Raw genomic sequence first — 25,994 nt, forward strand, 5'->3', positions numbered from 1 at the left:
AGAAAGTCCTTGAATTCCAATACCATGGGTCAATATTTCTAGTGCCCAGGGATCCTGAACATCTCTTACCCAAGCAAAGAAAGAGAGTCTGCCCCCTACTAGATCCGGTCCCGGATCGGGGGCAGCCCCTTCATGCTGTCTTAGGAGCAGCAGCAGGCTTTTTGGATTGTTTATCCTTATTCCAGTTCTGATTGGGTCTCCAGACTGCCTTAGATTGGGTAAAATTCCCTTCCTGCTTTGAGGAAGAAGAAGAAGCAGGGGGTCCTCCTTTAAAGTTCTTAAAGGAACAAAAATTATTCTGTTTACCCCTCATTTTAACCGACTTATCCTGAGGTAGGGCATGGCCTTTACCTCCTGTAATATCAGAAATGATTTCTTTCAATTCTGGCCCGAAAAGGGTCTTACCTTTAAAGGGAATAGCTAAAAGCTTATCGGCTAGATTTAGAGTTTTGTCGGTAACGACCCGCGTAGCTAACGCTGGCTTTTCCCCCCCCCCACACCTTTTAAATACCGCTGGTATTTAGAGTTCACAGAAGGGCTGCGTTAGGCTCCAAAAAGGGAGCGTAGAGCATAATTTACCGCCACTGCAACTCTTAATACCAGCGGTGCTTACGGACGCGGCCAGCTTCAAAAATGTGCTCGTGCACGATTCCCCCGTAGGAAACAATGGGGCAGTTTGAGCTGCAAAAAAGCAGCGTTCAGCTCCTAACGCTCCTAACGCAGCCCCATTGTTTCCTATGGGAAAACACTTCCTAAGTCTGCACCTAACACCCTAACATGTACCCCGAGTCTAAACACCCCTAACCTTACACTTATTAACCCCTAATCTGCCGCCCCGCTATCGCTGACCCCTGCATATTTTTTTAACCCCTAATCTGCCGCTCCGTACACCGCCGCAACCTACATTATCCCTATGTACCCCTAATCTGCTGCCCCTAACACCGCCGACCCCTATATTATATTTATTAACCCCTAATCTGCCGCCCCCAACGTCGCCTCCACCTACCTACAATTATTAACCCCTAATCTGCCGACCGGACCTCGCCGCTACTCTAATAAATGTATTAACCCCTAAAGCTAAATCTAACCCTAACACCCCCCTAAGTTAAATATAATTTAAATCTAACGAAATAAATTAACTCTTATTAAATAAATTAATTATTTAATTGTATTTATTTGTAGGTATTGTATTTAATTAATTTATTGATAGTGTAGTGTTAGGTTTAATTGTAACTTAGGTTAGGATTTATTTTACAGGTAATTTTGTAATTATTTTAACTAGGTAGCTATTAAATAGTTATTAACTATTTAATAGCTATTGTACCTGGTTAAAATAAATACAGAGTTGCCTGTAAAATAAATATTAATCCTAAAATTGCTACAATATAATTATAATTTATATTGTAGCTATATTAGGATTTATTTTACAGGTAAGTAAGTATTTAGCTTTACATAGTAATAATTTATTTAATAAGAGTTAATTAATTTAGTTAGATTTAAATTATATTTAACTTAGGGGGGTGTTAGGGTTAGGGTTAAACTTAGCTTTAGGGGTTAATACATTTATTATAGTAGCGGTGAGGTCCGGTCGGCAGATTAGGGGTTAATAATTGTAGGTAGGTGGAAGCGACGTTGGGGGCGGCAGATTAGGGGTTAATAAATATAATATAGGGGTCGGCGGTGTTAGGGGCAGAAGATTAGGGGTACATAGGGATAATGTAGGTGGCGGCGGTGTGCGGTCGGCAGATTAGGGGTTAAAAAAATGTAATAGAGTGGCGGCAATGTGGGGGGACCTCGGTTTAGGGGTACATAGGTAGTTTATGGGTATTAGTGTACTTTAGAGCACAGTAGTTAAGAGCTTTATGAACCGGCATTATCCCAGAAAGCTCTTAACTCCTGGCTTTTTTTCTGCGGCTGGAGTTTTGTCGTTAGATTTCTAACGCTCACTTCAGCCACGACTCTAAATACCAGCGTTAGAAAGATCCCATTGAAAAGATAGGATACGCAAATGGCGTAGGGGGATCTGTGGTATGGAAAAGTCGTGGCTGCAGAGTGAGCTTTAGACCCTTTCCTGACTGACTCTAAATACCAGCGGTAGCCCAGACCAAGATTTGATCCACAATGCTCTACGTGCTAAAATATCAAATCCTGCATTCTTTGCCGCTAATTTAGCAATTTGAAAAGCGGCATCAGTAATAAAAGAATTATCTAGCTTGAGAGCCTTAATTCTATCTAAAATGTCATCTAATGGAGTCTCAACCTTAAGAGACTCTTCTAGAGCCTCAAACCAAAAATCTGCTGCAGTAGTTACTGGAACAATGCAAGCCGTAGGTTGTAAAAGAAACCCCTAATTAACAAATAATTTCTTTAGTAGACCCTCTAATTTCTTATCCATAGGGTCTTTGAAAGCACAACTATCCTCAATGGGTATAGTAGTACGCTTAGCTAGGGTAGATATAGCTCCCTCTACCTTAGGGACTGTTTGCCAAGAGTCCCGAATGGTATCTGATATGGGAAACATTTTCTTAAAATTAGGAGGGGGAGAAAACGGTATACCTGGTCTATCCCATTCCTTTCTAATAATTTCCAAAATTCTCTTAGGAACCGGAAAAACATCAGTGTAAGTAGGTACTTCCAAATATGTATCCATTTTATACAATTTCTCTGGAGGAATCACAATAGGGTCATAATCATCCAGAGTCACTAAAACCTCCCTAAGTAACAGGTGGAGGTGTTCAAGCTTAAATTTAAATGACATAGTGTCCGAATCTGTCTGAGGTAAAACATTCCCTGAATCTGAAATTTCACCCTCAGACAGTAATTCCCTGATCCCCAACTCAGAGCACTGAGAGGGAACATCGGAAATAGCTTATAAAGCATCAGAGGATTCAGTATTTACATTAATACCTGACCTACTGCGTTTACCCTGCAACACTGGTAAATTAGACAATACCTCTGTAAGGGTAGTTGACATAACTGCAGCCATATCCTGCAGAGTAAAAGAATTAGACACACTAGAAGTACCTAGGCGTCGCTTGTGTGGGCGTTAAAGGTTGTGACACTTGGGGAGAATTAGATGGCATATCCTGATTCTCTTCAGACTGAGAATCATCTTTAGGCACACTTTCTTGACCTAATATATGGTCTTTACAATGTAAGGCTCTTTCAGTACAAGAGTTACACAATGTTAGAGGGGGTTGCACCATAGCTTTTAAACACATAGAACAATGAGAATCCTCAATGTCAGACATTTTGAACAGACTAGTAATAAGCACAAAAGTCGTTTAAACACTTATTTATTGCATAAAATAAACTTTAGAAAAAACGTTTCCAGCGCCTTTAAGAAAAGAAAAAGTGAAAAATTTTTCCAAAATGCTCAAAAAAACGTTAAATTATCTCAAAATTTAACCTAAGATAATTGGTTTATCCAAAAATTATTGCACCCTGAAGCAAGGGCTGAAAATAAGGCTCTAAAGTACTTATATCAATAATAAGTCATTTTATAGACAAAAATACCCTCTGCACCTCGCCACAGCTCTGCTGTGGCGCCTACCTGCCTCCAGGGTACTTTGAAATAACTTTCCAACACTTCAGACCAGCTTGCACAGTCCAGGAGCCACCGGAGTTACTGCTTGCTGCTGTCTAGCCTGAAGGAAGTGCGCATCTAAGCGCGCGAAAATAGGCCACGCCCCTTGAGGTCAAATGCCGAAGTAGGCCCAAACACAACCACATGGAAAGCGGTTTCACACCTAAGTTTAAACAGCTAATGCCTACAACCCCTCAAATGCACCAGTAAGCAAACATATGCATGACAGAAATAAAAACGTTATATATCTTTTTTTTTTTTTTAATGCCCATAGTGTCACACAATGCCCATAAGTCAACCATTAAATAAAAATCAGGGACTCCAGTAATACCCCTTATATAAAATAGGGATACTGCTTACCCCATTCCCATACAGGGAAATAAATGCCAACCAGTTCTGATACACCAAGTCTCCTCAGAATAAAAAAGGCTGCACATACCTTAATGCTGCTTGTAGCATAAAACCGGTCTCCACACTGAAGATGTCTCATGGTTACCTTCAGAAGTATTGTGGGAACCAGCGTAGATCTTAGTTACAAATGCTAAGATCATCAACCTCAGGGCAGAAATCTTCTTCCATATCCCCCTGAAGAAAATAGTACTCACCAGTACCATTTAAAATAACAAACTTCTTGATTGAAGAAACTAAAACTAACACCTCACTTTACCATGTCTTCCTAGTATAACACAGGCAAAGAGAATGACTGAGGGTGGAGGGGAAGGGAGGGGCTATATATACAGCTCTGCTGTGGTGCTCTTTGCCACTTCCTGTTAGCAGGAGGTTAATATCCCACAAGTAAGGATGAAATCCGTGGACTCGTCATATCTTTGTAAAAGAAAACATGGTTAATATACACATGGGAAGATAGTGGCAGTTATTTTGTGTTTATTGAGCCGTTTCAAGCATCATGTATTCTTTTATTGTATAGCATAGATAACTGGACCCAAATGGACCCAGTCACCAGACTCTTTTAAATAAGGCACATGGGTGCATCTAGGTACCAAGTTAGTTACCCCACAGTGAATGTTCCTCCCCTGTATTCTTTTATTTAGTTACTTTTTTCTGTGGTAGTTGGTTCTGTGTGGAGTTTATGACAATGTAATAAAAGTGTTTAGTAGAATTTATTTTAATATATATTAAAATATAATTGAAGAATCAGATTGATATTTTAATTGACAATTAAAGTTTCTGGAAAAAACTGCTGACACACTACAAGAGGTTGGTTTTAAACTCACAACTTTTTATTCCCCTGTTTAGTACTCGCACATACAGATCTGGCCTCCCAGCTGTGCAGAGATAACATTTACAACTATGACGTAAGCTCCAGTTTAAAAAAATAACTGTAGAGTATTTATGCTTCACCAGAACAACTTTGAATTAGAGTGAGGTCTCACCCATCAAGTTAAAGGCTTTAAACCCCAAGAAGCATGCGGGAGATCGTCCACCTTCAAATAGGCCAGTGTGGCAATCAAATTGGAGAAAAGGTATCTGACCATTTTAACTTCTCTCTGTCATGAAATATATCCATATTCTTTTCTAAAATTAGATCAGTTTAGGAACCTAGAGCTGAGTAATTTGTGCTTTAACATTTTTTGTATGCCTTACATTAATCTGGTAGTGACACATGGTTTCTTTATATTCCTGTGCTGCTAAAGGTGTGATTATTATTAATATTATTTTTGTTTTTTAATTAATTAATTTTGCTTTTTTTGTTTAGCTTTATGTAATTATAAACTTAAAACCATATTTGGAACATAAATATATATATGTTCTAACGCCTGTGACTTTACAACAGTTTGGAATGGTGTAGATAAACTAATTAGTTAACTATCCTTAATCTCTCTTTTGATATTACTCATATAGTAATTCATACAAACTCGGAATTACAGAAAACAATGTAATATCTGTAAATCCTGCCCTTTTTGTGTTGCAAATTGTTAAAATATATTTGTACTTTGCTTAAGATTTTAAAGCTTAAATAATGAAGGTTATTTTTGTTTTAAATTAATTAATTAATTAATTTTGCTTTTTTTTGTTTAGGTTTATGTAATTGTAAACTTAAAACCATAATTGGAACATAAAAATGTATATGTTCTAACGCCTGTGACTTTACAACAGTTTGGAATGGTGTAGGTAAAACTAATTAGGTAACTGTCCTTAATCTCTCTTTTGATATTACTTATATAGTAATTCATACAAACTCGGAAGTACGGAAAACAATGTAATATCTGTATATCCTGCCCTGGCTGTGCTGCAAATTGCTTAAATATATTTGTACTTTGCATAAAGTGACAGTCTACACCAGAATTTTTATTGTTTAAACAGATAGATAATCCCTTTATTATCCATTCTCCAGTTTTGCATAACCAACACAATTATATTAATATACTTTATACCTCTGTGATTACCTTGTATCTAAGCCTCTGCAGACTGCCCCCTTATCTCAGTGCTTTTGTCAGACATGCAGTTTAGCCAATCAGTGCAGACTCCTAAATAACTCCACGTGAGTGAGCACAGTGTTTATCTATATGACACATATGAACTAGTACTGTATAACTGTGAAAAACTTTCAAAATGCTCTGAGCTTAGAGGCGGTTTTCAACAGTTTAGAAATCAGTTTGAGCCTACCTAGGTTTAGCTTTTCAAAAATACCACCAAGGGAACAAAGCAAATTTAATATTAAAAGTCAATTGGAAAGTTGTTTAAAATTGCTACCTGGATCATGAAATTTTAATTTTGACTAGAGTGTCCCTTTAAGATTTTAAAGCTTAAATAATGAATACCTTTTTTGTCTGATGTCAAATATTTTCAACTCTTGCAGTGCCTCACTTTTCTGCAGGACCCCTGCAATAGCCTGTAACGTTCTTGTTTGATGATTCCTTACTAGTTGGCTGCAGAGCATTGCACATTTAGCTAAGGACATCATTTTTTATTTGTTATATATTTCAAATCAAAGATTACATTCATGCTAGAGTTAATTTCTCTTGCAAACACAAAAACATAGGGGAATTTCTGGTTTTAAATGTCGCAATAGAAAGTCAACACTTGAACTCTATAATCTCTGTACAAAAAATGTGAACTTTTTTGTTAAAGGGACATGGTAGTTGAAAATAATCTTTCATAATACAGACAGGGAGTACAAAAAAAAAAGCAACTTTATTTTTCTTCTGTTTTCAAATTTACCTCTTTATCTTTGTACCCTCTGTTGAAACGTAGCACTTTTCCATGAGGGCATACGGACGTAGGCTCAGGAGTGCACACGTGTTTTGCTCTATATGGCAGCAAAGTTAGTAAATTATCTGTGTGTGTGTATATATATATATATATATATATCATACACGCCTGAGCCTACCTTAGATTTAACAAAGGAAACAAAGAGAAAGAAATACATTTGATAACAAAAGTAAGTTGGATGGGTTTTTTTTTTTGAGCACTTTCTATCCAAATAATCAAAGTATAATTTTGACTTTTGAGTGAACAGAAAATATATCCTGTGAATTGTCCGCATCAGATGATTTACGTCTTGCAAAACACTGGGGAGGCTAACTGGCAATAGACAACCAGATACAGAAGGAAATTTTAATAAAGTGGGATTAAAACTGGAATGTACAGTTCCCACTGAGCGTAGGTGACCACCAGGTGGGTTTCTAGACGTTGCAGAGTCTGTAATAAGTTTTTTTTATCAAGATTGAAGTGGGACACTGGTGGTGGTGAGGTAATTTTCTACTGTTTATTACTGATTTTCACACATAAATCCTCTTATTGGCCTATTTATCTCTCTCCTTGTCCTGCTATAACAAAATGTAAAATGGATCTGCATTGCAAATGTATTTTATTTTCTGAGAATTGGTGGTTTTTCAACAAGGACTGTGGGTGTCTAGCACCCTGCTCCCCCTAGGATCACGGTCTACCACTTTACTTTCTATATATAAAGCTTCCTATTCTGATCACATGACAACAAATGAAATAATACATTCATCTGAAAACATTTTCTGTGGAGAAGAGATGTCAATTTGAAATAAGGGGAGGGAGGGTGTGGCTGCATGGACTAAGTGGTGTGGAGGACTGATAAGGAGACTGTGGCCCAGTCTGGTGAGGGGAATGTGAGATAGGATTCTTAAAATACTGTTTGTCAGGCACAGTCAGAAAACCACTTTTTTTTTCCTTACAAATTATTGTTACATTTTAGAATATTGGCCAAGATTCACTATGGTTTGAAATAACTCAAATTTCTATATTATTTTATGAAACAGTCACTAATGTGTAAAGTTCCCTGAATGTAGTGGATTAACTCAATAAGAGAACAAGCAGTTATCACACTGGAGAATTGATTTAATTGATAGAGAATCTAGGATAGTGGAAGAAATTTGAGTAAATACTCACATAGATCTATTTAAAGACCAGCAGCACATATGAGATTTTTTCCTACAGCTAATGCTCTGCCTATGTTTACGGTGCACATCATCAGACACAGAATTCTGGCTATTAGAAACTATATAGCTAGCACAACTGATAAATAATACAAGAAAAAAACATTGTGTACTCTCCTCATCAAGTGTTGAAGCCACCCTCAGGATCTCCACTCTTTCTTCAACCACTTCTTCAACTACATGGATTACTCTTCTCAGGAGGCGCACTGATCTGTCTTTAGTTTGAATGCAGTCATCCTGTGGTTCCTGGATCTTCAGAACATCAGTATAGATCTAAAGAAAGGATCATTCAATGTAGGGCAAGATTACAAGTGGAGCTCAATCAATATCACTGGGTGTGTTATCTTTTATGTGAATAGCGCACAATCTGGCATTACACGCCCTATCCTTTAAATGAATAGTGCAGAAAGCAAAAGTGAAGCGTTTCAGCCTGAAAACAGGCCTTTCTCAAGTTTGTTTTATCAAAAACAAGTTTGAGAAAGGCCCACTTTTGCTTCATTCTTTAATTTTTGTTTCTGTAAAAGTTTTTTTCTGCTAGAGGTTGTCTATAGGCGGTGCACCCAACTGATGCCAAGGTATCCAGTTATCAGACAGGAATACTGGGGGCACCTACCAATGTTGGCTCACCTCTCCAGTCTGGGGTGTTTATTTTTTTATCCATAGTGATTTAGTCTTTTTAATGTAAATGTATTAAAGTAATACTTTTAATGTTAAATGTCATAAAAGGGCTATTGTGCACTTAAAATCCCCTCCTTTTTTTCTAGTGATTTAACCCCTTAATGACTGTGGATGTGCTAGTGACCATTGGGGGAGGGAAGAGAGCTGTTTGAAAGGGATCAGGGGGTGGGATGTGTCAGATGGGAGGGTAATCTATATACTTAAAGCTAAAATTAACCCCTTCACTGCTAGGCATAATACAAGTGTGGTGTGCAGCTGCAATTAGCGGCCCTTCGAATTACCAAAAAGCAATGCCAAATCCATATATGTCTGCTATTTCTGAAAAAGGGGATCCCAGAGAAGCATTTACAACCATTTGTGCCATGATTGCACAATATATTTGTAAATTTAAAAAAAATGTATTTGATCACATTTGGCGGTGAAGTAGTGGCATGAAATATACCAAAATGGGCCTAGATCAATACTTTGGGTTGTCTACTAAAAAAAATAAATATATAGTTTTGATAGGCTCTATTTCTGTTTAAATGGAGTGATAGCAAAAATGCTAAAAATACTCTGGTCTTTTGGGGAAGTTTTAATCTGAAATGCCCGGTCCATTATGGAGATAAACATTGGGTATTTCTAAACTCAAGACAAAATTTAGAAACTCTTTAGCATGGGTGTTTGTGGTTGTAGATGTGTAACAGATTTTGGGGGTCAAAGTTAAAAAGAAATTTGGTTTTTTTTTCAATTGTTTCATCATATTTTATACAAATTATAATAATTTATAAATTATATGATATGATGAAAATAATGGTATGTTTAGAAAGTCCATTTAATGGAGCAAAAAATGGTATAAGTGGGTACAGTAAATGAGTAATCAACCAATTAACCAATCACAGACTAGTATATGTATACCTTGTGAGTTTGCACCCAAGCTCATTAGAAGCTGGTGCCTCAGAAAGTGTGCATATAAAAAAACTGTGCAAAATTCGATAGTGAAAGTAAATTGGAAAGTCTCTTAAAACTGCTGCTCTATCTGAATCATGAAAGTTTATTTTGACTTTAGTGTCCCTATAAATTGTTATATGTTGGATTTTCCTTCCTTCTGATGTATGTTAATGTTCTGAAGATCCAGGAACCAGAGGACATCTGCATTCAAACTAAAGACAGATCAACTGACCTCCTGAAAAAATGGTGTGCTGTGATCAAAGAAATATAATTATGGGCAGCCTGAGAATAAAATAAGTTAGAGAGGCATATTTTGGCATAGGGAACTATGTCTGTGCCTAGGGCAGTAGTATTTAGGTAAGCAGCAATCAACTCAAGTAATTGATCCATGTGACTCTGGCATCTAGTTATGATAAATGTGAGTTTCAAATATGATCTTAAATTTTTTAGTGGGTAAGTGGGTTTAGGGGGGACATTTCCAATTGCATCATTGTGTAACTATGATTGTTCCAATGAAATCATAGTCATAACAAATACAATTAAAAAACGGTGGCACACATTCTTACTTGTGCTTTTTCTGAGGGATAGTGCAGAGGGACGCATGTGGCCCTTGGGACACCAGTTGGTCATCCCTGATTTAAAAAATAGAATTAGCAAAATGGAGTAAATGCATATTTTATATGCAAATCTTTTCAGTGGACACTGGTTGCAAAGGTTTCATGACTATGAGGTTATTTAACGTTTCTCATTTTGAGAGATGATGTTTCTGTATCCTGGGTAATTATAACTGCCTTTTAACCCCATAGCTGCCTTAAAGAATATGGGATCATTGTTTTATATCTTTTTTTTTTTTTACCAATAACCGGTTACAGAGACATAATACTCATATGCTAAATCACTTGAAATTGATGCAGTATAACTGTAAAAAGCTGACAGGAAAATATCACCTGAGCATCTCTATGTAAAAAAGGAAGATATTTTACCTCACAATCTCCTCAGCTCAGCAGAGTAAGTTCTGTGTAAAAAGTTATACTCAGCTGCTCCCAGCTGCAGGTAAAAAAAAAAAAATATGAAGAAATGAACAGCAGCCAATCAGCATCAGCAGTGCTAAGGTCATGAACTCTTACTGTGATCTCATGAGATTTGACTTAACTCTCATGAGAATTCATAGTAAGCTTCATTTACCTGATTGGTGAAATAATATGAGAGTTCACGAGGCTCATCCCCTAAGCTGTCCCAGGACAGACACACTAAAATGCTGCTTAGAAATCCTTTACAATGGGAGGTGGCTACTGAGGAACTTTTGAGGTAAAAACAGAATTTATGCTTACCTGATAAATTACTTTCTCTTACGGTGTATCCAGTCCACGGATTCATCCTTACTTGTGGGATATTCTCAATCCCTACAGGAAGTGGCAAAGAGAGCACACAGCAGAGCTGTCCATATAGCTCCCCTCAGGCTCCGCCCCCCCAGTTATTCGACCGACGGTTAGGAGAAAAAGGAGAAACTATAGGGTGCAGTGGTGACTGTAGTTTTACTAAAATAAATTTGAACCTGACTTAATTGCCAGGGCGGGCCGTGGACTGGATACACCGTAAGAGAAAGTAATTTATCAGGTAAGCATAAATTCTGTTTTCTCTTACATGGTGTATCCAGTCCACGGATTCATCCTTACTTGTGGGATACCAATACCAAAGCTTTAGGACACGGATGAAGGGAGGGAACAAGTCAGGTAACCTAAACGGAAGGCACCACTGCTTGCAAAACCTTTCTCCCAAAAATAGCCCCCGAAGAAGCAAAAATATCGAATTTGAAAAATTTGGCAAATGTATGCAGTGAAGACCAAGTCGCTGCCTTACAAATCTGTTCAACAGAAGCCTCATTCTTGAAAGCCCATGTGGAAGTCACAGCTCTGGTGGAATGAGCTGTAATTCGTTCAGGAGGCTGCTGTCCATTAGTCTCATAAGCCAATCGGATGATGCTTTTCAGCCAGAAGGAAAGAGAGGTAGCAGTCGCTTTCTGACCTCTCCTCTTACCAGAATAGACAACAAACAAGGATGATGTTTGTCTGAAATCTTTAGTTGCCTTTAAATAGAATTTTAAAGCATGAACCACATCAAGATTGTGTAACAGTCGTTCCTTCTTAGAAACTGGATTAGGGCACAGAGAAGGAACAATAATTTCCTGGTTAATATTCTTATTAGAAACCACTTTTGGAAGGAAACCAGGTTTGGTACGCAAAACAACCTTATCTGCATGGAACACCAGATAGGGTGAATTACACTGCAAAGCAGACAATTCAGAAACTCTTCGAGCAGAAGAAATAGCTACCAAAAACAAAACTTTCCAAGATAACAACTTAATATCTATGGAATGCAAAGGTTCAAACGGAACCCCTTGAAGATCTGAAAGAACTAAATTTAGACTCCATGGAGGAGCCACAGGTCTGTAGACAGGCTTGATTCTAACCAGGGCCTGTGCAAACGCCTGAATGTCTGGTACAGCTGCCAGACGCTTGTGTAACAGAATAGACAGCGCAGATATCTGTCCCTTTAAGGAACTAGCTGACAAACCTTTCTCCAATCCTTCTTGGAGAAAAGACAATATCCTTGGAATCCTAACCTTACTCCATGAGTAACCATTGGATTCGCACCAACAAAGATATTTCCGCCATATCTTATGGTAAATTTTCCTCGTGACAGGCTTTCTAGCCTGGATCAGAGTATCTATAACTGATTCAGAGAACCCACGCTTAGCTAGAATTAAGCGTTCAATCTCCAAGCAGTCAGTTGCAGAGAAACTAGATTTGGATGCTTGAATGGACCTTGAATTAGAAGATCCTGCCTCGATGGCAGTTTCCATGGTGGAGCCGATGACATGTCCACTAGGTCTGCATACCAAGTCCTGCGTGGCCACGCAGGCGCTATCAGAATTACCGAAGCCTTCTCCTGTTTGATTCTGGCTACTAGCCGAGGGAGAAGAGGAAACGGTGGAAAGACATAAGCTAGACTGAGTGACCAAGGCGCTACTAAAGCATCTATCAATGCCACCTTGGGATCCCTGGATCTGGATCCGTAAAGGGGAAGTTTGGTGTTCTGACGGGACGCCATCAGATCCAATTCTGGAATGCCCCATAGCTGGGTTAGCTGAGGAAAGACCTCCAGGTGGAGTTCCCACTCCCCCGGATGGAAAGTCTGACGACTCAGAAAATCCGCCTCCCAGTTGTCTACTCCTGGGATGTGAATTGCAGATAGATGGCAGGAGTGGTCCTCCGCCCATTTGATGATCTTGGTTACTTCCTTCATCGCTAGGGAACTCTTTGTTCCTCCCTGATGATTGATGTACGCTACAGTCGTGATGTTGTCCGACTGAAATCTGATGAATTTGGCCTCCGCTAGTTGAGGCCATGCCTGGAACGTATTGAATATCGCTCTCAGTTCCAAAATGTTTATCGGGAGAAGAGATTCTTCCCCAGACCGCACCCCAGCCTAATGGACTGTCATCGGTCGTGAAAATGATCCACTCCGGTCTGCGGAAACTCATTCCCTGAGACAGGTGATCCTGAGACAACCGCCAGAGAAGAGAGTCTCTGGTTTTCTGGTCCATTTGTATTTGAGGAGACAAATCTGCATAATCCCCATTCCACTGTTTGAGCATGCACAGTTGCAGTGGTCTTAGATGAATTTGGGCAAAAGGGACTACATCCATTGCCGCAACCATTAGACCGATTACCTCCATGCACTGAGCCACAGAAGGCCGAGGAATGGAATGAAGAACTCGGCAAGTATTCAAAAGTTTTGACTTCCTGACTGCTGTCAGAAAGATTTTCATTTCTACCGAGTCTATTAGTGTTCCCAGGACGGGAACCCTTGTGAGCGGGGACAAAGAACTTTTTTCTACGTTCACCTTCCACCCGTGAGACCTTAGAAAGGCCAGAACAATGTCCGTATGAGCTTTGGCTCTGTGAAAAGACGACGCCTGTATTAAGATGTCGTCTAGGTAAGGTGCTACTGCAATGCCCCGCGGTCTTAGTACCGCTAGAAGGGACCCTAGCACCTTTGTGAAAATTCTGGGAGTGGTGGCCAACCCGAAAGGAAGGGCCACGAACTGGTAATGCGTGTCCAGAAAAGGCGAACCTTAGGAACTGATGATGATCTTTGTGGATAGGAATATGTAGGTACGCATCCTTTAGATCCACGGTAGTCATATATTGACCTTCCTGGATCATCGGCAAGATTGTCCGAATAGTTTCCATTTTGAAAGATGGAACTCTGAGGAATTTGTTTAGAATTTTTAGATCCAGGATTGGCCTGAAAGTTCCTTCCTTTTTGGGAACTACAAACAGGTTTGAGTAAAATCCCAGACCTTGTTCTGCAATTGGTACTGGGTGTATCACTCCCATCTTTAGAAGATCTTCGACACAGCGTAAGAACGCCTGTTTCTTTGTCTGGTCTGAAGACAAACGAGAAATGTGGAACCTTCCCCTTGGGGGAGAGTCCTTGAATTCTAGAAGATACCCCTGAGCAACAATTTCTAATGCCCAGGGATCTGGAACGTCTCTTGCCCAAGCCTGAGCAAAGAGAGAAAGTCTGCCCCCTACTACATCCGGTCCCGGATCAGGGGCTACCCATTCATGCTGTCTTGGCAGCAGGCGCAGGCTTCTTGGCCTGTTTACCCTTATTCCAGCCCTGCAAGGGTTTCCAGGTTGCTTTAGGCTGGGAAGTGTTACCCTCTTGCTTAGCGGCAGCAGAGGTTGAAGCAGGTCCGCTCCTGAAGTTGCGAAAGGAGCGAAAATTAGCCTTGTTTTTGGCCTTAAACGGTCTATCCTGCGGGAGGGCATGACCCTTCCCCCCAGTGATATCCGCGATAATTTCTTTCAACTCGGGACCAGAAAGGGTCTTTCCCTTGAAAGGAATGTTTAGTAATTTTGTTTTGGACGACACGTCAGCCGACCACGATTTGAGCCAAAGCGCTCTTCGCGCCATAATGGCAAAACCTGAATTTTTTGCCGCTAACTTAGCTAATTGGAAAGCGGCATCAGTGATAAAAGAATTAGCCAGCTTTAAAGCGTGAATTCTATCCATGACTTCGTCATATGAAGTCTCCCTCTGGAGCGACTCCTCCAGTGCCTCAAACCAAAAAGCCGCTGCAGTAGTTACAGGAATAATGCAGGCAATTGGCTGGAGAAGGAAACCTTGCTGAACAAACATTTTCTTCAGCAAACCTTCCAATTTTTTATCCATAGGGTCTTTAAAAGCACAACTGTCTTCTATTGGTATAGTTGTACGCTTAGCAAGTGTTAAAACTGCTCCCTCCACCTTAGGGACCGTCTGCCACGCGTCCCGCCTGGGGTCATTTATGGGGAACATTTTCTTAAAGATAGGGGGGGAACAAAAGGTACACCTGGTCTCTCCCACTCCTTAGTCACAATATCCGCCACCCTCTTTGGGATCGGAAACGCATCAGTGTATACAGGGACCTCTAAAAATCTGTCCATTTTACACAATTTTTCTGGGACCACCATGGGGTCACAATCATCTAGCTAAAACCTCCTTAAGCAGGACGCGGAGGTGTTCCAGCTTAAATTTAAACGCTAATGAATCTGACTCTGCCCACTGAGAAATTTTTCCTGTGTCAGAAATTTCTCCCTCGGACAGCCCATCCCTCACTGCCACTTCAGAGTGTTGTGAGGGTACTACAGATAAATCATCCAAAGCTTCTGATTGCTCATCCTCTGTTCTTAAAACTGAGCTATCACGCTTTTTTGGAAAAACTGGCAGTTTGGATAGAAATGCCGCAAGGGAATTATCCATGACTGCTGCTAATTGTTGTAATGTAATAGGGCACAATGCGCTAGAGGTAATAGGCAACGCTTGCGCGGGTGTAACTGGTGTAGACACATGGGGAGAGGAAGGAGGACTATCCTCATTACCTTCCGTCAAAGAATCATCTTGGGCTACATTTTTAAGTGTCACTGCATGATCATTAAAATGTTTAGATACCTTAGCACACTTTAAAACACAAATGCAATGGGGGTACCGCCATGGCTTTCAAACACATAGAACAAGGTCTATCTGTAGGCTCAGACATGTTAGACAGACTTAGATAGCACTTAAATACAAAAAAATACACTTTTTGAAAAAACGTTACTGTACCTTTAAATAATAAAAAGCACCCACTTTTTTACCAAATCTCAAAAAAACATCCGATCTTTATGAAATTTACACCATATGATCCTAATGCTTTGAAAAGATTGCACACCAAGTTTCAAGCCAATTAACCCCTTATTGCCCAAACCGGAGCAAATTGAAGCTGCCACCGGTTTAACACACTACAGCACGATGCCACAGACTCTGCTGTGGCCCTACCTTCCTTGGGGATTAGTTTTGGAACGAAACAAGCCTCCCTGAAGTCCTTCTGCAATCTCTGGACTCTACATGTGAAGCTGCATGAAGCTGACTTGCAAAACAACTGCGCAACTGAGGAGCGAAAATTAGGCCCCCTCCCTCTTCACTCCGGAGTTGTGGGGCCTTCCTGAGTCAATTTAGGTGTCTAAAATCATGCCAGGTGTATAAAACCCCTATAAAGTGTTCCAAACACTTGTACAAACATCAGATTATATTAAAAAATAATCGATTTTCCCCATAACAGTGTCCACCAGTGATTTAAACCCTTTTAACCAAGCCATCCTTCTATACTGAGTCTGAGAATATGGCTTACCTTCCCACATGGGGATTTCTGTCAGTCTTCAAGCATTACCAAGTCTTGTTAGAAAAAAAGTGACTGAGCATACCTTAAGCAGTTAAGCCTGCAAACTGTTCCCCCCAACTGAAGTTCTCCGGTACTCAACAGTCCTGTGTGGGAACAGCAATGGATTTTAGTTACAACATGCTAAAATCTTTTTCCTCTCAGCAGAAATCTTCATCACTTTCTGCCTCAGAGTAAATAGTACAAGCCGGCACTATTTTAAAATAACAAACTCTTGATTGAAGAAATAAAAACTACAAATCTAACACCACATACTCTTTACCCTCCTGTGGCGATGCTACTTGTTAGAGCGGCAAAGAGAATGACTGGGGGGGCGGAGCCTGAGGGGAGCTATATGGACAGCTCTGCTGTGTGCTCTCTTTGCCACTTCCTGTAGGGATTGAGAATATCCCACAAGTAAGGATGAATCCGTGGACTGGATACACCATGTAAGAGAAATAGCTTTCTTTTTTACATAGAGATGTTCAGGAGATATTTTCTAGTCAGCTTTTTACAGCTATGCTGCATCACTTTCAAGTGTTTAAACATTTGGGTATTATGGCCCTTTAAGGGTTAATACCTATTTTAGGGCTATTGAGCAACTATAGTTTTCATTATTTTGAAGGTCAATAGCTACTTTTTATAATAGGGAATTATGATAAACCTATGATTTTCATTTGCACTTCCGAACAACTATGGATATTTATAAGTGTTAACAGATTAGCAAGAGTAGGATTTCCTTTATCTAGGATAACAATGAGGTCAATGGTCCAATGTTTTCTTTACTTCTCTGCAGTTCTGGGAGGTGATCAGTGATGAACATGGAATTGACCACACTGGGAGCTATAGAGGAGACTCAGACTTACAGCTGGAAAGACTCAATGTTTACTTCACTGAAGCTCACTGTAAGTTTAAAGACTGATGACTATCAAAACCAAAGATAATGCTGAACAATAATTACACATTTGACATGCTTGCAGAGCAATAGAGAAGCAAACAGTGGGGTGGATTCCAATCTTTCTGATCCCATGTGTCTGTTTCTCAGCTCAAGATCCATGTTTTCAAAGTTCTGACCAATAACAATCCAAGCGATAACACAATGTCCGTTTGGATCGGATCTAAGTAGATGGTAGATAAAAAACGTATGATGCATGGACAGTATTGGCTTTGGCATTCACAACACCGACAACGGGTTTTTGCACTTTATTTCAGCAACAGTTGTGTTGATAAAGTGCAAAACTGACCTTTTAAACATGTTTGCAAGTGTTTCAAGACAATTTGGAATAATTCTATTATATTGTGCATATGAAGTACACTCTTAAATGGACAGTCTACTCCAGAATTTGTATTGTTTAAAAAGATAGATAATCCCTTTATTACACATTCCCCAGTTTTGTATAACCAACGCTGTTATAGTAAGATACTTTTTACCTCTGTGATTACCTGGCTACTAAGCCTCTGTAGACTGCCCCCTTATCTCAGTTCTTTTGACAGGCTTGCATTTTAGCCAGAAGTACTGATTCATTAATAACTCCACGGGAGTGAGCACGTTATCTATATAGCACACATGAACTAGCAATGTATAACTGTCAAAATGCACTGAGATAAGATTCAGTTCAAAGGCTTAGAAATTAGCCTACCTAGGTTTAGCTTTCCACAAGGAATACCAAGAGAGCAAAGCAAATTTGATGATGAAAGTAAATTGGAAAGTTGTTTAAAATTGCATGCCCTATTGGAATCATGAAAGTTTAATTTTGACTAGGCTGTCACTTTAAACAGCCATTTTAGATGTTTAGGTCAATATATGGTCTAGATTCATTAACCCCTTCCCGCCGTTAGGATGTTCCATGCCATCCTAACAGCGTTGGGCTTTAGCGCTGTTAGGATGGCATGGAACATCCTAGCCGTTTGGCTGTCCTGCAGCCATAGAGGCTTGGTAAATTGGATCGCAGGCTGGAGGACATGCCTAGCATCATAGGAACTCCCCCCCCCCCCCGACCCGATCCCATCATTGAAATCACGATAGCGTGAAATTTAGCGTCAATTTCAGAACTTAGTCCAATGTAGACAAATTAGCTTCATCAGGAAAGGGTTAAACATATATTCAGCACTATTGTATAGTCCCTCAGTAGTTGGGGGACATGTATATGTATTTAATAGACCGTTATGTAATATCGTGTACAGCTATCGAGATCTGCAGTAAACGCAAGAGAACAGAAGTCACCACCACAAACATCTAGGAATGACATTTATAAATCATTCTGGTAAAATCTTTGTTTTCATATTGGGGGAAAAAATCTGAAAGATTTGGTTAACCCCAGTATTGCTAATGATTTGGGTCTGGATCCCGATCTTTCTGAATTTTTTTTGCAAAGATTTTGATGCTTGGGAGATTTTGCTATTATTATTATGTTACAATCCATAACAGGAACTAACATTTAATAGGCCATTATAGTAAAAAACAATTCGATTTTCAAATATCAACCCTGCTCTACTGTGTATTTAACCCCTGCAAAGGAGTTAAAAATAGTAGAAGTTCCGCTTGGGACCCACGTTGAACTGATGGTCTTCTGAGGGCACTGCAGGTCTCAAGCAGAAGTTCTACTAGGTACTTAACCAGGGGTCAACTCCTACAAAAAAAGTGTGGGAACTCACTAAGACTTCCACCCCTCTCACAATTAATATTGTTTTATACATACATGCACACATACACAAACACACATACACATTGTATATATATATATATATATATATATATATATATATATATATATATATATATATATATATATATATATATATATATATAATCTATACACTTTGGTTAATGAAAGCAAATTAAATCCAATAAAGGGTTGAGTGGTTGCCTGGGGTTATTTAGCTCCCCTCAGCAGAAATAGGACTGTTGCACCTTAAGTGGGCCTGAGACTACTCATCTGTCACAGAGTCTCACCCACTTAAGGTGCAACAGTCCTATTTCTGCTGAGGGGAGCTAAATAACCCCAGAGCAAGCCACACAGAAATGTAAGCACCATATGTTCCACACAGTGGAAGGTGATCACACAGCAGCACCGCTGACAGGCTTACATTTAATGTATTGTAGGAAGTGTTACTGCCCATTACTAGAGGATCTTACTATCCCTCTAACCAGACTGTGCTCCAGCTCCTCTCACCAGCAGCAACAGTATTTACTGAAGTGTTCCTGTTCTCAGTCCAGGGGGAACTTAGTTCCCCCTGCAAAAATAGTGTTTACCGACTTGAGCCCTGTGCTTAACCCCTTGCAGGGTTGATCGTTGGAAGATTACATGCTCTAACAGATTATATCATGTAATTTGCAACTATGATGGCTCTTTAATTTAAAACAAAAGATGGATCTATAAAACAATATACAAGTAGAACCCTTTATTCAAACTGCTTGGGTCTGAAAAAGGTTTGTATTTCGGAATAGTTTGGATTTTGGAATCTTTGCATCTGTAAAATGAGACAGTTTAGAGAGGGGATGGAACCGAGTGTAAATAACATCTTATGTAATTTAGGCAATATTTACATGTAATAATACAGCTTATACATGTAACCTAAAGGTAGTTGTACATAATGTGTATTACTCTTGTATACATAGCACCCTCACAAAGATAGAACAGTACTGTAATCAGAAAGGTAATAGTTGCTGTTTTAAATAAATATAGACTATTATTTGCATTTTAGAACACAAAAAACAAATCAAAGACACAGGCAGAGAAAAATGTAACTTACAGTCCAGGAAAATAGTAAATTATGATAATTTTATTTTTAAAAAATATTAATTAAAAAGTTTTTCAGAATAAATTTGTATTTTGGCATTGCAGATTTGGGGATTTGTATCTGTAACATTAAAAAAAAACTTAAAACAGAAAAAAAAACTATGAGAAAAGGGATAACAGGATTTTCAAGTGGGCAAGGATATTAACAGACATTTAGGAAAACAAATGATATGCAGACAAAGCAAAAGGAAAACATGACAGGTAATTAATTAATCATTCATAACGGTTGCCTGATATGTTTAAATGCAGGTGTTTGTTATGTTAACCATTAATAATGTGTAATGTGATATCGTGTTCCTTAAAGTGAATGTAAATTTGAGCGTACTTGTTCACGTCAGGATAGAAAATGAAAAACTTAGGTAGACTTTCATTCATCAAATTTGTACTATTTATTTATTTTCTCAGATTTTTACCTTTTAATGCTATAACGATAAGTGCCGTTCCTTCGCCCACCAGATTGCTCAATTGATTGACAGATGACCAATCTGCAATCCACTAATCGTTGTTTCCCCACCTGTGGCGTGACGTTTGTGCAAAGGGGGGAAACAATGATTAGTGGATTGCAGATTCGTCATCTGTCAATCAATTGAGCAATATGGTGGGCGAAGGAACGGCACTTATCGTTATAGCATTAAAAGGTAAAAATCAGAGAAAATAAATAAATAGTACAAATTTGATGAATGAAAGTCTGCCTATTTTTTTTAATTCTATCCTATGGATACATTCATTTTAAAAGGACATTAAACACCTCTTGGTTTTGTGTAAGAATTGTGTTTGCCTTACGCTCCCTAAAGAGGCCAAAAAGAACATTCTGTAACCTGCAAGTTATTTTGTAGCATAAAACAAGTATAATTTTTACACAAAACCAAGAGGTGTTTAATTTCCTTTTTATTTTGCATTAGCATGCTTAAAGGGACACTGAACCCACATTTTTTATTGCATGATTCATATAGAACATGCAATTCTAAGCAACTTTCTAATTTACTACTATTATCAAATTTTCTTCATTCTCTTGGTATATCTATTTGAAAAGCAAAAATGTCAGTTTAGATGCCGGCCCATTTTTTGTGAACAACCTGGGTTGTCCTTGATGATTGGACAGAACCAATGAAAAAGTGCCGTCCATGGTTCTGAACAAAAAATTGGCTGGCTCCTTAGCTTACATGCTTTCTTTTTCAAATAAAGATAGCAAGAGAATGAAGAAAAAATGATAATAGAAGTAAATTAGAAAGTTGCTTAAAATTGCATGCTGTATCTGAATTATTAAAGAAAAAAAATTGGGTTTAGTGTCCCTTTAAACCTTCATGTAGTTTTAAACAACTTTCCAATTTACTTCTGTAACGTAGTTTGCTTTGTTTTTACCTAGGTAGACTCAGGAGCAGCTATGCACTACTGAGAGCTAGCTGGTGACTGCACGTATATTGCTCTTGTCATTGTCTCATCCAATGTGTTCAGCTAACTCCCAGTAGTGCATTGCTGCACCTTCAACAAAGGATACTAGGAGAATGAAGAGAATTTGATAATGGAAGTAAATTGGAAAGTTGTTTTAAATTGCAATGTTTTTTTTTAAGTGTGATTTGAGCTGAAAAAGATAAATAAATAGCCAAGAAATGCCACTTGAAAAAGTCAAAAATGTTTTTGTATGTAATGTCATAAAAACAAGTCCAATGTATAAAATTTTCATATGGGTTGGAATTAAGTTAGATTTGAAACCCCCCAAATAAAAAACAAAAATTAAAAAATTGCATGCCACATAATTCTAAATGCTTGGAATGGGGGGCCCAAAAGAATTGATCTATTTAGTTAATAATGCTCTTTATTCTTCTATAATTCTATATGAGGGAAAGATATGCTATTGACAAAAACAGCTGCTTTGTTAATATGAGATATGAAGTACAACAGAAGCTTTACTTATTGGTAAACATTGTTCAATTGTTTTTTTTTTCTAGCCCATAAGTATGTTCCCAGAGCTGTCCTTGTGGATTTGGAACCAGGTACTATGGATAGTCTCCGCTCAAGCAAAATTGGATCTCTGTTCCGTCCTGACAGTTTCATTCATGGTAAATATAAAAAAAAAAAAAGGCATTTGTTTGAATGATTATACTTTATCTTGTAAGGGTAAACGTTATGTGTGTTGCTAATATTCTAGGAAATTCTGGAGCTGGAAATAATTGGGCAAAAGGCCACTACACAGAGGGTGCAGAATTGGTTGAATCTGTAATGGACGTGGTAAGAACAGAGAGCGAGAGCTGTGATTGTCTTCAAGGTTTCCAGCTTGTGCACTCCTTGGGTGGAGGTACAGGCTCAGGAATGGGTACCCTCCTTATCAACAAGATCAAAGAGGAGTATCCAGATAGAATGATGACCACTTTCAGCATTTTCCCTTCTCCAAAGGTCTCAGACACAGTGGTTGAGCCTTACAATGCCATACTATCTATCCACCAATTGATAGAGAACACAGATGAAACCTTCTGCATTGATAATGAAGCCCTCTATGATATCTGCTTCCGCACACTAAAGATGACCAGCCCTACTTATGGGGACCTTAACCATCTTGTCTCCATGACCATGAGTGGGGTGACCACATGTTTTCGCTTTCCAGGGCAACTGAATGCGGACTTAAGAAAGCTAGCAGTTAACATGGTGCCATTCCCCCGTCTTCACTTCTTCATGACAGGCTTCTCCCCTCTCACTTCTCGTAAAAGCCAGCAATACAGTGCCCTAACTGTGCCTGAGCTAACCCAGCAGATGTTTGATGCCAAAACCATGATGACTGCCTGTGATCCTCACCATGGACGTTATCTTACTGCTGCTGGAATCTTCCGTGGCCAGATGTCCCCCAAGGAGGTGGATGAACAAATGATTGCTGTGCAGTCGAAGAACAGCGCATACTTTGTAGAGTGGATTCCCAATAATGTCAAAGTAGCAATCTGTGATATCCCACCCCGTGGCCTCAAAATATCATCTACTTTCATTGGCAACAATACAGCTATCCAGGAGATATTCAAGCGTATTGCTGAGCAGTTCTCCGCCATGTACCGTCGCAAAGCTTTTCTTCATTGGTACACTGGAGAGGGCATGGATGAAATGGAATTCACAGAAGCTGAGTGCAACACTCACGATTTGGTGGCAGAATATCAGCAATACCAGGATGCCACAGCAGATATGGAGGGCTATTTTGAGGAAGAAGAAGAAGAGGAAGAGGTTCAAGTGAAGGAAACCCTTGGGATAGTGTATGAATAGAAGGAAATATACAGTATTTTTGTGTGATTAAAGTCAAACTAAAATGACTCTAAAAGAATATTTTGTGTTTAGATACACAAAGCACTGCATTTATGTATCAATAACTTTAGAATATATAGCTGGATTCAAGTTGCCCAATGGAAGAAAATATAATAGTCCCCACCTCAGAGGTCAGTATAAATAACTCACTGGCTGTTCTTATCAATTCTATTGCACCAGTTTTGTAATCCAATAAAAAGTCATCTAAGACTTTTTACAAATCAATTTTACATGAGGATTTAATTGACTCTGCTATTTTGGGATTTTGAACAGTGCTCCTTTGGTAAAAACAAATAGGTTAGATCAAAGTAAACATAAATAAAACAGATTGTGAAAAAAAGCAGAGAACTTACTTGTTTTCTTGCAAAAATTAGCACTTTCTCAGTGTAGCAACTGTCCTCAGGGTGATAAGAGTGAAGACATTTTGGAACTTAACTTGCATTCTGCCAGTTCTGAGCATGAGCAAATCTGACTCTGTTTATCTCGTCTATTCACTTAATACTAAACCAACTCTAGTAGTTTTATGACATTGTGCTAGATAAGCTTCCTGTAGAGACCATAGACTCATTGTAGGGCTGTGACAAGAAGTAATGGACACTGCACAAATTAAGTTTACGAAAAAAATAAAAGGTAAAATTAATTTAAATAGATGAATAATACATATTGCAATGATTTATATTAAGTATATAACACTGCTTAGACTTTTTTATTACAACAATGAAACAGACTGTTTAATATCTCTTTAAAGGGACCTTAATGTGTTTCTAATTATTTGCTAAAAAAGCTACAGATTTTAAAATGCATGGGGAATAGTTTCTTTAGGTGTATTTTTGTAGATGAAACTGCAACCCAATACATTGGGTTGAGCTTGAAGGCAAAAACAAACTTCTATCTTATCTGTCTAATTATTTACACAAAGTCTTCCTTATTTTAGTACCTCTCTGTCACAGCCCCCACTATGAGCAATATTTCATCTAAAGGTTCTTGTTTACAGGTTTAGAAGCGGTCTGTATAGGTAGGGTTACAACAGGCAAAATCCGCTATTTAAAATGAGAAAATAAAAAAGATATAAGATCTATTTGTAAACAATTTAATACAGCCCAGTCGGTAAATGGATCATTAGGAACATATTAAAGAGGGGAAAATATCTGAGTACACAGAACCTTTAAAAATTAATGGGATTTAAAATTTATTAGCAGATTTTTTTCTCTAAAAATGTAAGCAGAGCTTTTCACTCCCCACAAGTGAGTGCACTACTGTATTGTTAATGAATTGGCAGCAAACATGCCAAACGTAGGTGGTTACAATATTAAACAAATGGAAAGGAAGCTAGCATTGCTGATTTTGATGCACGAGAAAGGATGACTTCATAAAAAAAATATGTATAAAAAGGTATAGATACATTGCTAACATTAAAGACGGAGCTTGTTTCTGGCGAGTCTTCAGACTCGCAAGTTATGGAGCAGCGGTCTAAAGGCTGCTGCTCCATAACCCTGTCCGTCTGCTCTGAGCAGGCACCAAGAGATCGCCACAATTCAACCCGATCGAGTACGATTGGGTTGATTGACACCCCCTGCTGGCAGCCCATTGGCCGCGAATCTGCAACGGGAGGCGTTGCACCAGTAGCTCACAAGAGCTGCTGTTGCAATGCTCAATACGGAGAGCGTATTGCTCTCAACATTCAGTGAGGTCTTGCGGACCTGATCCGCACTGTCGGATCAGGTCCGCAAGACCTTTGATAATTCGGCCTCATAGGCTTAATGCCATGCACCCTAAGGGCCTAAAATGATATTAAAATGTGGCTATCCTTTTGTAAACACATAAATAAGAAAGATACAAAACTGTTTTGGCTAGTTTTTAGGTTAATGGGATTAAATTCAAATGATTATCAATGAGTCTTTTTTCTTTGACTTATAATGGGATTTTTTTTAATTATTATTTTGGAACGTTTTTTACACTATGATAGGTGATATACCTTTAATATGGGATTATAATTTGTAATGAGGGGAGTGTTTATGATGTCAGAGGTGGGAGGGATTTGTTTAGCTATTTAAAATGTGATTATTGTTCATTTGTATTGAGCCTGAGGAAGGGGTGTGAACCCCAAAACGTTGCTCTTACTGCTACGTGTTCATGAAGTAAAAATTGTATAATTGAATCCTGGAGTGTCTGCCCTTTTTTTGTTGCTTTTTTTGTGTCCCATCAAACACTAAAGTAAGGCAAGAAATACTCATAAAAAAGTGTTCTTGAAATCCAGCATCAAAGGTCAATTTTATAGATTCCTTAGTGAAAAAGAAAATATATTTTTTAGTGTATGCATTTATGTTCATTTTCTAAATGTTCAAAGAGTTTAAGAAATAGTCCAGAAGAATTTACACAGATCTTCAAAATGTATAACAGACCCATTGCTGGACATTAATCTAAAAATAGGCATGTGCATTTAAAGACAGAACAGGCCACCTTGTGGGTCATACAAAGTGGCCAAAATTGGACCCCTGAAGCCCCACTGTCAGTTACATACCTCCAGATTTTCAATTGAA

General features: G+C 38.7%; 1 protein-coding gene across 1 annotated transcript; it reads left to right on the forward strand.

Moving 5' to 3' along the window:
• The first annotated feature begins 4,919 nt into the window (after positions 1–4,919).
• On the forward strand, positions 4,920–25,612 carry TUBB1 (tubulin beta 1 class VI). The gene is made up of 4 exons (XM_053705245.1): positions 4,920–5,070; positions 17,169–17,277; positions 22,122–22,232; positions 22,322–25,612. Exons 1-4 carry the CDS (start codon positions 5,014–5,016, stop codon positions 23,413–23,415), a joined length of 1,371 nt encoding a protein of 456 aa, XP_053561220.1. The 5' UTR covers positions 4,920–5,013; the 3' UTR covers positions 23,416–25,612.
• The last annotated feature ends 382 nt before the right edge of the window (positions 25,613–25,994 follow it).

The sequence above is a fragment of the Bombina bombina genome, chromosome 1 (assembly GCF_027579735.1).
Source record: "Bombina bombina isolate aBomBom1 chromosome 1, aBomBom1.pri, whole genome shotgun sequence".
Taxonomy (NCBI): domain Eukaryota; kingdom Metazoa; phylum Chordata; class Amphibia; order Anura; family Bombinatoridae; genus Bombina; species Bombina bombina.